General features: G+C 44.1%; 2 protein-coding genes across 2 annotated transcripts in view; both read right to left on the bottom strand.

The window, feature by feature from the left end:
* Positions 1 to 194: 194 nt before the first annotated feature.
* The window catches only part of LOC143956168 (uncharacterized), a 49,384-nt gene continuing 33,410 nt past the window's right edge, over positions 195 to 16,168 (bottom strand). Inside the window, exons 6-7 of the mRNA XM_077466308.1 lie at positions 6,181 to 6,304; positions 195 to 5,435 (exon numbers count right to left, since the gene is read on the bottom strand). Of these exons, the coding sequence (XP_077322434.1) occupies positions 2,227 to 5,435; positions 6,181 to 6,304 (3,333 nt within the window). The 3' untranslated portion in view covers positions 195 to 2,226. The remainder of the gene's footprint in view (positions 5,436 to 6,180; positions 6,305 to 16,168) is intronic.
* Positions 6,313 to 13,601, bottom strand: LOC143955413 (uncharacterized; the record flags this gene model as incomplete). Its single annotated transcript, XM_077465464.1, has 5 exons — positions 13,482 to 13,601; positions 9,144 to 9,265; positions 8,908 to 9,030; positions 6,662 to 6,865; positions 6,313 to 6,534 (listed from the first exon to the last, which is right to left on the bottom strand). Coding segments are annotated over exons 2-5 (645 nt in total), but the record flags the coding sequence as incomplete, so codon positions are not given.

A 16,168-nucleotide genomic window follows, 5' to 3' on the forward strand; every position in this document is an offset into this window, starting at 1 on the left:
CATTTTGACAGCAGGGAATTGCTGGCAGGTGCAACGGGGGAGCAGCAGAAGAGCAGGACCTACTACACATGCCAGGTGCTCTTCGATGAAAGTATTTTGGGCACAGGACGCACAACGTACATGTTTTGGTTACAAAAAATTCTTTAGTCCATTACCAGTGCTGGCTAGGCCACTCCATGACTCCTAATGAGCATTTTACTTCCTTCAAAGACGGCGAGTCCCCCTTCTAAAGAAGACACATGTACAGGCCTGTCTAAAGTTTGCCGATGAATGTCCAAATGATTCGGAGAAGAATTGGTAGAAGGTGCTGTGGTCAGACGAGACCAAAATTGAGCTTGAAGGAGGAAGGAAAATACTGATTATGACCCTAAGAACACCATCCCTACAGTCAAGCACGGAGGTGGAAACATTATGCTTTGGGGCCTTTTTTCTGCTAAAGGTATAGACCGACTTGAGGGGCCAATAAACCTTCTTCCTGTGATAGACTCACCCAGGACAGAGGCGTTTGGAGGGGACTTAATACTAGCCTCTGCCTACTGGCTATGGGCCCTGGTTTGTTAAGGGAAACCTTTGTTTCAGCTCTCCATGCCCTCTTATGTCTAAGTTACCCTTTGTCTATTGGGGGCACAGGGTGACCAAGCAAATGGGACAGTAATATTTATCCACAATATCTCACAGGAAATATACAAAGGCTATTCCTGGTTTATTTGATTTGAACTATACATGTTAATTGAAAGCGCTGATCACATTGGCCTCTGTACAATGTTGGAGATGGATATTCTGCTACCGGTGGTCTCCTGCTATTGTGTGAAGGTGTCCTGTGTTTATACTTATGATATTGTGTATTGTAGTTTGTGCTAGGAGACAACAAGTGTGACCTGGAAGGTCAGACCTCTGAGTCACCTAGGCTTGTTAAATGACTAGTTAATTAGCTCATGTAAATTTATATTTTTGGTTACAGTTTGTATTGTTAGGGTAAAATAATGAGAAGAGGGGAATCTCCTTCTCAAGTGTATAAAAGTCTGTACTTGTATTCAAATAAACAGTTCATGTTCCAGCTTTGCAGCCAAAATGAGTCCTGTCTAGTTCTTGGTTGTAATATGCGGCTATAATATCTAATATCTATATTCAGACTGGAGGAAGCGGTATATGACGGAAACACTCAAGAGTAGTGTGGGACGTTCCGTTACACTTCCCTCAGCCAGAACACTGAAGATGGGTCATGGATGGTTCTTCCAGCATGACAATGACCCAAAACATACCGCCAAGGCAACAAAGGAGTGGCTCAAGAAGAAGCACATTAAGGTCATGGAGTGGCGTTGCCAGTCTCCAGACCTTAATCCTATAGAAAATTTATGGAGGGAGCTGAAACTTCGAGTTGCCAAGATAAAGCCAAGAAACCTTAAGATTTAGAGAAGATCTGTAAAGAAAAGTGGACCAAAATCCCTCCTGAAATGTGTAAAAACCTGGTCAACAACTACAAGAAACATCTTACCTCTGTGCTTGCCAGCAAGGGTTTCTCCACCAAGTACCAAGTCATGTTTCGCTTGGGGATCTAATACTTATTTTACTCATTGAACGGCAACTCAATTTATAACATCTGTTTTTTTTCTGGATTTTTGCTTGATATTCTTTTGTCTCTATCATTTAAAATACACCTATGATAAAAATTATAGATCCTTCAATTCTTTGTAAGTGGGAAATTTTACAAAATCTGGAGGGGATCAAATCATTATTTTCCCCCCACTGTATGGCCGGCCTAAGTCTAGGTTCCTCTCTCTGGATGGTGCCGAAAAAAACATCTCTAGCGCCGAGGCTGTAGAGGAACTCTTCGCCGACATTGTATATAGAACACAGAAGAGAATAATTATTATGGAAGACGGAGCCTCCGCGGCTGATTAGAGAAGCCTATGATCTCCTAGACGCCCCTCAAGGTGTGCGGGAACAGAACCAGGAACTGTGGGAGGTGGAGATCACAACTGGAGGGTCCAAAAAATAGAAGAAGCCAGGAGATGTCTAAGCAAACCAGACACCCGCCATGTCACCTTTACAGAGTTGTACCTCCTTAAAAACTAAAAAATGTTCTTACATTTCTTCATTAAACCCTAAAAATCATTTTGTGAAAAATCGCCGTACATTCGTCATTCGGATTTAGCGGGTGTGCGTTCTCTGATGTTTACTTAGATTTCTTTTATGAACAAAAGTTTTCCCGCATTCTGAACATGGTCAAGGATGCTTCCTTTTGTGAGATTTATGGTGTATGAGAAGGCTTCCTTTCTGAGAGAAACATTTCCCGCACTCTAAACATGAATAAGGACGCTCACCCGTGTGACTCCTCTGGTGTAAAATCAAGTGTGCTTTACGAGCGAAACATTTCCCGCACTCTAAACATGAATAAGGACGCTCACCCGTGTGACTCCTCTGGTGTGAAATCAAGTGTCTTTTCTGAACGAAATGTTTCCCGCACTCTAAACATGAATAAGCACGCTCACCCGTGTGAGTTTTCTGATGTCTATCAAGGTTTCCTTTGTAGCTATAAAATTTCCCGCACTCTGGACATGAATAAGGTCGCTCACCTGTGTGAATGAAATGGTGTGAAAGAAGGGCCGCTTTTTCAATATAACCTTTCCCGCACTCTGAACATGAAAATGGATACTCTCCTGTGTGAAGTACCTGGTGTCTACGAAGATTGCCTTTGTCAGCAAAAGCTTTCCCACACTCTGAACATGAATAAGGTTTCTCACCTGTGTGAGTTTTCTGGTGATTACGAAAGTGTCCTTTATGAGTGAAACATTTCCCGCACTCCGGACATGAATGCGGACGCTCTCCTGTGTGACTTCTCTGGTGTATAACAAGTGTTCTTTTTTTGACAAAACATTTCCCGCACTCTGAACAGGAAAAAGGTCGCTCCCCTATGTGACTTCTCTGGTGTACAAGAAGGTTTTCTTTTGTAATAAAACCTTTCCCGCACTCTGAACATGAGAATGCATAGTCACGGGTGTGCACCCTATGGTGTTTACGAAGGCTTGATCTTTCAGCAAAAGATTTCCCGCACTCTGCGCACGAATAAGGACGCTGATCTGTGTGAGTTTTCTGGTGATTATATAAGTGTCCTTTCCAAGCAAAACATTTCCCGCACTCTAAACATGAATACGGACGCTCTTTCTGGCGTTTATTAAGTGTTAATTCATCAGAAAAACGTTTCCCACACTCTGAAGCTGAATACAAATGCTTGTCATTGTGAGTTTTCTGGTGATTACGAAAATGTCCTTTATGAGTGAAACATTTCCCGCACTCTAAACATGAATACGGACGCTCTTTCTGGCGTTTATTAAGTGTTAATTCATCAGAAAAACGTTTCCCACACTCTGAAGCTGAATACAAATGCTTGTCATTGTGAGTTTTCTGGTGATTACGAAAGTGTCCTTTATGAGTGAAACATTTCCCGCACTCTGGACATGAATACGGACGCTCTCCTGTGTGACTTCTCTGGTGTATAACAAGTGTTCTCTTTTTGACAAAACATTTCCCGCACTCTGCGCACGAATAAGAACGCTGACCTGTGTGAGTTTTCTGGTGATTATGTAAGTGTCCTTTCCAAGTGAAACATTTCCCGCACTCTGAACATGAATACGGACTCTCTCTCTGGCGTTTATTAAGTGTTACTTCATCAGAAAAACGTTTCCCACGCTCTGAACCTGAATACAAATGCTTGTCAGTGTGATTTTGCTGGTGTTTAAGGAGGTATGCTTTGCTACTGAAACTTTTCCCGCACTCTGAACACGCAAAGGGGCGCTCCCCTGTGTGAGTTCTCTGGTGTATAAGGAGCTGTGATTTGAAATTGAAGTGTTTCCCGCACTGTAAACACGGATGCAGCTGCTCTCCTGTGTGAATTCTCTGGTGTAAAACAAGTTTTTCTTTGCTGGTGAAATGTTTATCGCACTCTGAACACGCATAGGGGCGCTCACCCGTGTGAATTCTCTGGTGTATGACGAGGTATACATTGCTAGAGAAACCTTTCCCGCACACTGAGCATAAATATGGACGTTCACCTGTGTGAATTCTCTGGTGTATAAGGAGGTTTGATTTGCTGGTGAAACATTTCTCACACTCTGAACATGGGAAAGGACGCTCACCTGTGTGAATTCTCTGGTGTTTAAGAAGCTGCGATTTGAAATTGAAGTGTTTCCCGCACTCTAAACACGAAGGCAGCTGCTCACCTGTGTGAATTATCTGGTGCAAAACAAGTTTTTCTTTACTAATGAAATGTTTCTCGCACTCTGAACACGCATAGGGGCGCTCACCTGTGTGAATTCTCTGGTGTAAAACGAGGTATGCATTGCTAGAGAAACCTTTCCCGCACTCTGAGCATAAATATGGACGCTCACCTGTGTGATTTCTCTGGTGTAAAATGAGGGTTACTTTGCTGGTGAAATGTTTCCCGCACTCTGAACATGAATACGGATGCACGCCTGTGTGAATCTTCTGATGTGTACGTAAGTTTTCTTTGCTTTTGAAACTTTTCCCACACTCTGAACAGGAAAATGGACGTTCATCTGTGTGAGTTCTGTGGTGTGCAAGAAGATTTGTTTTAACAGTGAAACTTTTCCCGCACTCTAAACACGAATGCAGCTGCTCACCTGTGTGAATTCTCTGGTGTAAAACGAGGTTTGCTTTGCTGATGAAATGTTTCCCGCACTCTGAACACGCATAGGGGCGCTCACCTGTGTGAATTCTCTGGTGTGAAATGAGGTTTGCTTTGCTGGTGAAATGTTTCTCGCACTCTGAACACGCATAGGGGCGCTCACCTGTGTGAAGTCTCTGGTGTAAAAGGAGGTATACATTGCTAGAGAAACCTTTCCCGCACTCTGTGCATAAAAATGGACGCTCACCTGTGTGACTTCTCTGGTGTGTAAGAAGCTGTGACTTGAAACTCAAGTGTTTCCCGCACTCTGAACATGAAATAGGATTCTTACCCTTGTGACTTTTCTGGTGTGTAAGAAGTTTCCTTTCCTTAGAGAAAACTTTCCTGCACTCTGAACATGAAAAGGTCACACTGGTGTGAGTTTTAAGATGTAGAAGAAGTTCAGATTTCCTCTTAAAACATTTCCCGCACTCCAAACAAGATAATGAACTCCCTCCTGTGGGAAATCCTTCATGGATTAGAGAAGACTCCTTGGGTATAGATGGAGGTGTTGATGGATCTGCACTGTGAGAATGGAGATGGATGTCTGAAGTAACAGGATGTGATTGGTCAGAAGATTCCTCAGGATTAGAGGGATCCATTGATGTCTCCACATGATACGGTCTGTGGTGTAGAATTTGACTCATTTGGTTTATTTCAGGAGAATATTCAGCAATGTGATCATTTTTTGGATCAGAATCTGGAGATAAAAAAGGATTTCCCTCCGAGGTATTCCTGACATGGTGTCCATCTGATGGAAAGCAAAACATGACATCATAGTGAGGAATGGAGATGGACCTTTCATATGGTGTACAGTATCTCCTCCTCATTTGTTGGGAACATGACGTTATATTGAGGAATGGAGATGGACCTTTCATATGATGTACAGTATCTCCACCTCATTTGTTGGGAACATGACGTTATATTGAGGAATGGAGATGGACCTTTCATATGGTGTACAGTATCTCCTCCTCATTTGTTGGGAACATGACGTTATATTGAGGAATGGAGATGGACCTTTCATATGGTGTACAGTATCTCCTCCTCATTTGTTGGGAATATGACATCATAGTGAGGAATGGAGATGGAAAGCGATCCTTCTATAATGGAACAAGTTCCTCCCCCCTCAGTCCAACAATGGCAGACTCTGATAGACCTAGCACTGCCCCTGTATAAACTGACATATATGGGAAAGAATTGCCCCAAAAAGTTTGCTAAAATATGGGCAGCGTGGGTGCATGAGAGGCGGTTGCCTCTGGAGTAGGGCTCGGCAGGCATTAGTACAGGATAACTGTGATGGATGGCAGTAGGTACGGGATCCACGGGTGGGAACTCTCCTACAATGCTGAAGTGTGGCTTTCCACCTCTCCTCTGCTCAAACTATATACTTTATACTCATAGAAGCAAACTGAAAATTGGAATACTTTCTGTATTACAAGTATATCTAGGTGGAGCCTCCGTACTGCTCTCTCCTTTACAATAAAGTCTCCTCTTACCCGGTGATGTGAGGGGCGGCTGATTCTCCATCATGACGTCCTTGTAGAGATCCTTGTGTCCTTCTAAATACTCCCACTCCTCCATGGAGAAATAGACAGTGACATCCTGACACCTTATAGGAACCTGACACACACAATGATACAGTCACCATCCAGACACATCCCTTGTCTGTTACTGGATAATGTCCCAGAATTCCCGGCACCGCTCACCTCTCCTGTCAGCAGCTCCATCATCTTCTTGGTGGCTTCTAGAATCTTCTTCTTGCGTTTTCTCTTAAGAGACAGGAAGGTTGGTGGAGATGTGGCGATGGGGCCTCTTTCTCTCATTCTTGTCTTCATAACTACAGCACAGTCCTGTGATATACAGCAATAAATATAATATAATCTTGCCCACCCAAATTGAGCAGATTTGGTCACCTTTAACATATAAACAATAGAGATCAGGGCGATTTTCATGTGAGCCTCCCAGAATCCCCCTCACCTCTCCAGTCAACAAGTTAATGATCTCCAGAGTGAGGTTCATTGTCATCTCATTTAAGCCACATATCTTTATTCTTAACTTTTCATCATTCAAGGTCTGCCGATCCTCCATCATGACGTCCTTGTAGAGATCCTTGTGTCCTTCTAAATACTCCCACTCCTCCATGGAGAAATAGACAGTGACATCCTGACACCTTATAGGAACCTGACACACACAATGATACAGTCACCATTGTAGTAGAATTTTATATTAACCGATATATATTTTATGTTATTCATATTAAATTGCATATGTTTTATTGATAATATAATTATTCATATTATTATTATTATATAGTAGTGGTTTTATCAATATTATTATAAGTAAAGCAATAGTTATTAATATTTATTAATGCATACTATGTTATTCTATAGATATAGAAAGTCTTCATTCTTAAATGTTGAAATTTAGATGACCTCTCTGCTTCATGCTGATATTTCTACTGTGTGAACGTTCATTAGAATAGATTCAAGTTACATAGAATTGTTTTGAAATGCATATAAATCACAGAGATAAGATAAGAACATCTTATACAGGTGGAATATGGGAAAGTTATGTACAGTACATTAATTAAGTTTGACAGGGTCAAACAAAGGTCTGCTTGTGCCCTCATTAAAACTGTTAAAATACATTGAATAGGATAACACTGATGTATGTATGTGTATGTATATATATATATATATATATATATATATACACACACACACACACAGTATATATAATGTAGATAATACAGTACTTTTTGTGAAACCCATATAGGTATACCTGCACATAGGATTGTACAGTAAAAAAACAATAAGACATACCACATTTGGTGTGGCTATTGAAAGTTCATTCTCCCAAAGTCGTAAATCTGTTACCCTTGAAGTTAGTTAAATCTTAACAAGATGAAGAGTGGGTTTGATTTAACACAGCTGGGTGTCATACTGTCTCTACACAGGTGTTTTTAATTGGACAAAATCAGTTTTAAATCACTTTAATGAACATATAGGAATTCTGGGAATAATTAAGTTTGTCTGGTTGTAGGACAGGTGTGAGCCCTTGTACACACGGTCGAAGATTCAGACGGAATGTGTCCGATCGGACTGTTTTGTTGGATATTCCGACTGTGTGTGGTCTACATTGGATTGTTTCCGTTGGAATATCCGACGGACCAAGTTTTCCAACATGTCGGTAAAATTTTCCCAACAAAATGCTCCGATCGGACATACTCCGATTATGTGTAGAGAATTCCGATCGTACAAAGTGCCACGCATGCTCAGATCAAATTCCTACACCAAAGCTATTGGCTACTAGCGTAGTCCCGTCGTAACAAAATAACATCATCACATCGGATTTTCTGACAACTTTGTGCGACCGTGTGTATACAACAGTTTCGGACAAAATCCGTCGGACAAAATCTGACGGAAAAAATCCGACGGATTTGGTTGTCGGAATCTCCGACCATGTGTACAAGGGCTTACATTGACATAGATCTTAGCAACCAATCATATCTAGGAGAGATGGCTAAGATAAGGCTTGTAAAAAGGGTATATAAATACAAGTTTTACAATTGTTAGACAGACAAATCAGATAGGAGCTCATAAGGCTGAACTCTATGTATGCTGCCCTATTGCACGGGTCATAGAAGTCAGAACCAGTGGGCAATTATCTGTTCAGATAGGCATCTATCAGGCTGACTGTTTGACTATGCAGCCCTATTGCACGGATGACAGGCAGTCAGAACCAATAGGAAAATATCTGTCCGTAACTTGTCTCCGCGTACGAGTCAAATAGAGAAAACTTCTTACCATGTTCCAGAGTGTGGTCTCAGGTGAATTTCCCTCACAAACTTGGTCGAGCCGAAACCCAAAACTCTGTGAGGGGACCGGACCACTGGTTGACCAACTGATCCCTATCAGGTGACGGATTCCCAAGAATTGGCAGAAAAGACCCATTCTGGTTCAAGGTGAGAACAATTTACAATTGTTTCAATTTAGTTAGAGGATAAGAATAACTATATCTAATATGCTTGCATTGTAAAAAAAACTATAAATTAGACCAGTATCTTCTAATACTTTGAACATAAACCTGTATGTTACCAGCTGTTAATAAACCTGCATTGCTGAAGTCCTGCCTGGTTCAATACGTTATTATTCCACTTCACCATCAGGACACATCCCTTGTCTGTTACTGGATAATGTCCCAGAATTCCCGACACCTCTTACCTCTTTTGTCAGCAGATCAATGATCTTCTTGGTGACCTCTAGTATCTTTACAGATGAAGGGACAGTGATGTGCCTACTGGAGGTCACATATTTACCAGATGTCTTCTTCACTACTCTGTAACCCTATTGTGGAACATCATGGGAAATGTAAATGATTACTAACTTCAGGCTGAGACATTTCCATAATCAGGCTGGGATAAAAGTGACGTCATGTGACCTCCCAGAATCCTCCTCACCTCTCCAATCAGCAGGTAGATGATCTCCAGGGTGAGATCTAACATCCTCTCAGTCACGTGACTTTGATCTTTGGTCATCTTCATTGATGTGGTCATGGGATCTACACGGGACTCAAGGCTCTCTGTAGACGGGTAAGGTAATAAACTGAGAATTATCTGCATTGTACCGGGATGAATAATGTCTGCACAGCATTTCTAAATAGTTGATACTGTTTGTTATACCAGATTAGAGGTCTTCGTTATAGACTTTTCAGTAGTCAGCCCTCTACTACCCAGACCAGGGCATCCACACAGAGGCAGTGGGTCATCAAGGCCCAGGATGCCTGTGTCCTGCCTGGCAGGGGGAAACCCAAGGAGCTGCCCAGGCTCTCCCGTTTCCAGCGGGAGGTACAACGGAGGGTTGCCCTGGAGTGGGGCTTGGACTACCCATATGTCCCACCTCAAATCATGGACATCATTGAGGCCTTCTGGGGAGTGTGGGACTATCTGCATGTGCCCAAGCCCCTACAGGTGCCAGAGAGTGGGTCCGCTTTAAGGACATTCGGGAAGAATGGAGACTTGGCCACGCAATCCACCGAGACAGGGTCCTAGTTGTGAAGGCGGGTCGGTCTACTAGGAGTCACTCAGTGTCAGAGGAGAGGGGGGATAGCCGGAGGAGGTTGCCGGATCCACGCTTCTATTTGTGAGAAGGACTGCTGTTATGTGTAGCCCACAAATAGGAGCGGCCACCAGGACTGCAAGATCAGGGCAGGGCTTGGGTGGGTTCTCTCCAAAAGCCAAAAAACTTTCTGCAGAGGACAGCGATTGCCTGCCGCCCAGGGTGCCTGATAAGAGAGCGTATCATGGACACTAGGGTGTACTGTCCCTGTCAAACCTTTTTTCTACCTACCCTTCAGGAGGGGCCCCTCCACCCAGGAGCAATCAGAAGGTCTTAATGGTCACCGGCATGTATGTTTTGGCTGTGCCCACCAGGAGGTCCCCTTAGGTCCCTCCTAAGGGAGTGACAGAGAAATAGGGAAAAACATGCCACTATTGTAAATTATGGAGAATGTATTTCTTCTGTCACCACATAGAGGATTGTAACCCCCTCTGCCTGGTGAGGTGATAATGTATAGTTCATCTGTATAGCTAGGTTGTATGTTTGTCTATGTCTTCTTTAACCACTTGCTTACTGGGCACTTAAACCCCCCTCAGTCCCAGACCAATTTTCAGCTTTCAGCAATGATGCACTTTGAATGACAATTGCGCGGTCATACAACACTGTACCCAAATGAAATTTTTATCATTTTTTTCCCACAAATAGAGCTTTCTTTTGGTGGTATTTAGTTACAGCTCAGAGTTTTATTTTTTGCTAAACAAACAAAAAAAGATGCAAAAAATAAAATAAAAAATCATGTTTAATAGTTTGTTATAAAATTTTGCAAACAGGTAATTTTTCTCCTTCATTGAAGTGCGCTGATGAGGCAGGACTGATAGGCTGCACTGGTGGGCACTGATGGGCTGCATTGGTGGGCACTCATAGGCTGCACTGGTGGGCACTGATAGGCTGCACTGGTGGGCACTGATAGGCATACTTAAGGCGGCACTAATAGGCACAGATAAGGCGGCACCGATGGGCACAGATAAGGCGGCACTGATGGGCAAAGATGGGCACAGATAAGGTGGCACGGATGGGTGGCACTGATAGGTACCACTGATAGATGGGACTGATGGGCACTGATAGGTGGCTCTGATAGGTGGCACTGCTGGGCACTGATGGGCACTGGTAGATGACACTGATGGGCACGGATATGTGGCACTGGGGTGCAGCACCTTTGTTGAGGCAGATTGTGGGCACTGCTGGGTGGCACTGCTGGGTGGCACTGTGGGCACTGCTGGGTGACACTGACAGGGGGCACTTACTTTTTATTAATGTGGCACTGGCAGGGGGCAGGTGGGCACTGGCAGGGGGCAGGTGGGCACTAGCAGGGCTGGCCATGATCGGGACTAATGTCCCGATCACGGCCGCCGGTGATCGGCTTTTTTTTTCTCCTTGCGCTGACAGCCCGAGGAGGAATAATAGCCGATTACCGGCTCCGTTATATCACATGATCAGCTGTCATTGGCTGACAGCTGATCACGTGATAAGGGGTCGGGATCGACCCCTTGCACGGATCGGTGATCAGGCGAGTCTCATAGACTCGCCGATCACAGGGCGCGCAGGCCGCTCGTGCACGGGACGACGTCAATAGACGTAGTCCCGGAAAAGGAGATCCGCGCTGTAGCCGTCATTTGGCTATAGCGCAGATCTCAAGTGGTTAAGGAACGCCAGGGATGTGACGGCTGTCCATCTCCACCACAGGAACAGATCTGAAAAGCACCTGTGTTATGCAGAGTATTCCTCCTCAGGGAGCAGTGCTCTGGCTGGTCTTGTATGTAGCTAGCTACAGGGACCTGTAGTTAGGATGTCTATGCCAAAATGTACAGTGTAAATATGTGAACAGATTGTGCATATTCTATTTTTGCACCTTATTTATTTGTGAATAGCCCTTCCAACTTTTCACCCTTTCCCCATCCAACAAATTAATAATAATTTTGCAATTTTATTTTTTTTCGCAGCTGAGGACAGCTGTGATTTAGGTGAGGGGTGAATGTAGCACCCTCTACCGTAGGTAGGTGCTAGAGTAGGATTTTTGCAAGGGAGATTGTCAGTGCAGGTAAATTTAGGCAGGCCTATGCTTCAGGCTAGGCCTGCTTGTTTTACTCTGGGGGCAGGGAGTGGTTAGTGTACCAGTGGGTGTGACCACCTGTGCTCTAGTTCTGGGGCGCCTCCCCTGCTTCCAGGGAGAATTATCTGGAAGAGGGGCAGGGCACAGGACTGGAGTGGCAGGGAGCTCATGTGAGGAGCCCTGACCAATCCCCACTTGGTATTGGCAGGGGGCAGGCCTTCCATATAAGCTTGGGTCCCAGCCAACTGGGGAGGAGCTGTCGGCCTGGAGAATGGAGCACTAGACAGCAGCAGAGGCCCCATCTCCATCTGGGGGGGTGCAAGGCCTAGTGGAGGAGCCCGGGAGAGCTGGGAGGGAGCTACATCCTTACATGGTCATGGATGGAGTGTTCTGTAACAGAAGGGCTGGAGAAGCTGTCGGAACGTGTGTCCAGTTAAAGTTCTTCATCATGGACTTGGGGAAGGATAAGGTCGGTGAGTGGACCACAGTGGATTACTGGATGAGGCATGCCAGGGGAGCTGGGTGCGAGGCCAGAGGAGAGACTGTGGGGAGAGTGTCAAGTCCATGCGGCCTGAGGGCGCAGGATTTGCAAACCGGACTGGCTGGGAACAGTAGTCCGCCAAGCTACAAGTGCTACTAAATTACTAGGCCGACGGGGAGAGGAACTGCAGACCTCTGGCCTAGTAACAGCATCTATTGCAGCCCGCAATTGAGACTGTACAGAGCAAACTCTTTCGCTCATAGAAGAGGATGTGATAGGGAAGATAATAATCTACAGTCAAGTTTATGCAGGAGGATAGAAGTCCTCGGAGCAACAGTCTGCTGGAGAGGTGCAGTGGAGGAGAAATAGTCTGCATGGTGATGCAGGGGAAGTGACTGTAGATATCTCAAATTCTTTAATATGATGGAAAAGCAACATGTTCTGTGGGCATCCCATATCCTCTTTCCCCCAACCAAGTTATACCCCCCCCCCCCCCAATAAACAAAAACAAAACAACGCAAATGACTGTTCATTGTCTCTGAGGTTATAGATGGAAGTCTGGCAGCGGAATTATATGGTGGATGTTAGTTACTAGTAGCAACCAAACGCTACATTTAGGATGTATCCGCTCTATAAACCAGAGGCTCTGGATGGACAGTTGGATAAATGGCTCTATATTTAGGATGTATCCGGTCTATAAACCAGAGGCTCTGGATGGACAGTTGGATAAATGGCTCTATATTTAGGATGTATCGGGTCTATAAACCAGAGGCTCTGGATGGACAGTTGGATAAATGGCTCTATATTTAGGATGTATCGGGTCTATAAACCAGAGGCTCTGGATGGACAGTTGGATAAATGGCTCTATATTTAGGATGTATCGGGTCTATAAACCAGAGGCTCTGGATGGACAGTTGGATAAATGGTTCTATATTTAGGATGTATCCGGTCTATAAACCAGAGGCTCTGAATGGACAGTTGGATAAATGGTTTTATCTTTAGGATGTATCTGTGTACAGATTATTATACTCCAATCATGTGTGTATCAGTATCTGCTGGAGATAATAGACATCACAGTGACTATGGAGGAAGAGGAGGACGGACATAACGGGGATTTACTGGGTGTAGATATAAAAAAAATCTTCTTACCGCCTCTGCTGCCAGCTCCAACAATGACTTGTTTTTCCCTCCAACACTAATTCAAGCCACATCTGCCTCTCCATATCCGTTTTAGTTTCCTCTGTACATTCCTCTGGCAAATGTAGAGATCGCCATCTTGTGGAAAAAACGACAACTGCATCCTCTGTTGTCCTTGAATTTCCAGAATACGGATGTATTGAATTTCAGTCAAATTCCTGGGTGCCGAACCATAATGCTCTATGCACATTGGAACTTCATCAGCAGCCTCATGGCAGAAAACAAGAAAAAGAAAATATATACACTTTATTACTAAATGTATTGGGACACCTGCCTTTACACACACATGAACTTTAATGACATCCCAGTCTTAGTCCGTAGGGTTCAATATTGGGTTGGCCCACCCTTTGCACAAGGTTTAGGGATGTGTCTATGGGAATGTTTGGCCATTCTTCCAGAAGAGCATTTGTGAGGTCAGGATGAGATGAGAAGGCCTGGCTCGCATGTTGGATGAGAACGTCTGGCTTGCAGTCTCTGCTCGAATTCCTCCCAAAGGTGTTCTATGGGGTTGAGGTCAGGACAGTCAAGTTCCTCCACCCCAAACTCGCTCATCCATGTCTTTATGGACCTTCCTTTGTGCACTGGACCAAATCATTTGGTGGAGGGGGGATTATGGTGTGGGGGTTGTTTATCAGGGGTTGGACTTGGTCCCTTAGTTCCAGTGAAGGGAACTCTTACGGCGTCAGCATACCAAGTCCTTTTGGAAAATTTCATGCTCCCAACTTTGTAGGAACATTTTGGGGACGGTCCCTTCCTGTTCCAACATGACTGCGCACCAGTGCACAAAGCAAAGTCCATAAAGACACGGATGAGTGAGTTTACTCTGCATCACTGGGGGGGGGGGGGGGGGGGTGATGTCAGCCAGAGCAGTTTGGCCACACCCACTGTTTGGTGCAGCGCACATAGCTTCATTACTAGGTATAAAGTATAGGGGGCATGAGCACTGATATGATATATATATATGTAAGAATAAAAAATAGAAAAAACCTTAATGATTGGGCTGCAACCATATAAAGTGTTCTGTATAGCTGCATTACTATTGTCCTTGGGGAACCCATACATGTCCCAGATCTTTTTAAAAATCCTATAGTGTATACAATGAGGGGGGGGGGGATTTGCTCTGTGCTAAAGTGTTTAGGTTTGGCTTGAAGAAAAGGTGGCAACCCTAATAGAAACTCACTGAACACTGAGCATGTGCAGAGCTGCAAACAGTGCTCTGAAAAATCCCTAGCTGAAATGGGGACATGGACAGAAGGGGGAGATAGAGAGCAACAGGATCAACCAGGTTTTTTTTTTTTTTGCAGAATACAGAAAACTAACCTCATAGTGACTATGAACAGCATAGAATACACCATTTATTGATCGTTTTTTATGATGTGGGTTTGGTGACAATTTAAAAGCACCAAAACACCACATCCTCAATCCCCCTATTGCCATCTTTGATAATAAAGTTGGTAATCCCCTGTATTCAAAACATCTGGGAGGCCTAACTGGAGAGGCAGAGGTTCCTCACATGCAGAAGAATCTTTCAGAGACAGGGTATGTCTTGCTTTCTTTATAGCTGTTGACATGCTATACAACCTGAGCACAAGGTGGAGGTTGGGGAGTGTCTCCCCAAGATGTCCTTATCCTCCCAGGCAGGGTTGTGGATAAGGGGGTACCACCAGTCCTCCTGTATGGAGCCCAGGCAGCTGGGTGAATCGGATGTGGGCAGGGTGGTTGATTGGCATGGCAGGGGAAAACTTACTGGAAACTATGCCCTGTATGTCCATATTTGGACAGAATCTCCTAACACTAATGCAATGCAGTATTCCTAATGGTACAGATCAATGGTCCGCTTTAATCCTCCATGCAATCAAGGCCAGGTACAAATTTAATTTAAAATAGGTTAAAAACACTCACATGAACGCTCTGCATAAAAAGGCATGTCAACTACAACTCCCAGAATCTTTGAGGATGTACGCACACTAGCATCCCGGCCTCCACTCCACCCTACACATTTCGTAATCAATGACATCTTCAGGGGCTTTGCATTTATGTTCATGATATTGTTTAATTACCATTCGTTTTCTTGCATGTTGTTGCAGGACTGATAACAGTAATCACCATGACATGACACAATGATGGGACTTGAGGGTTACCTCTGATGAAGATATTGACTGAAATTTTGGAGCCTATCACTGTGACCATGAGGAGAACTAATATAGTGGTGATGGGAATATCCCATGTGGATTTAAAAAAAAAAATCAGTTTATTGAACATTTTCATTTTACACAAATAACAACCTAAACAAAAAGAAAAGTACGACGGAAAATGAGACTAACAAGACGTTACCGATGCAGAGGTGTGACAAAGTTAAATTATCATAGATAAAGTACAAGAGCTCCGGTAACTTGTAGAACTATGGTATTGCTCAGTCCTGTAAATTTACGAGGATCTATATAGACAGTAGGGATGAGCTCGATGTTCGGGGCGAACATCGGGAGTTCTCCCATTCGCCAAACAGCCTTTGGCCAATTACGGCTTGGGGGACTAAGTCCACGCCCCACACTATATAAGCCTGCTTACAGAGCGGCTGTGTGTAGTGTTGTTGGCGTGGACAGAGGGATAGCTTGAGTTAGATTAAGCAGGCAGGTTAG

The sequence above is a fragment of the Lithobates pipiens genome, unplaced genomic scaffold, assembly GCF_037356315.1.
Source record: "Lithobates pipiens isolate NorthernLeopardFrog02 unplaced genomic scaffold, aLitPip1_a1.2 Scaffold_35, whole genome shotgun sequence".
Classification (NCBI taxonomy): Eukaryota; Metazoa; Chordata; class Amphibia; order Anura; family Ranidae; genus Lithobates; species Lithobates pipiens.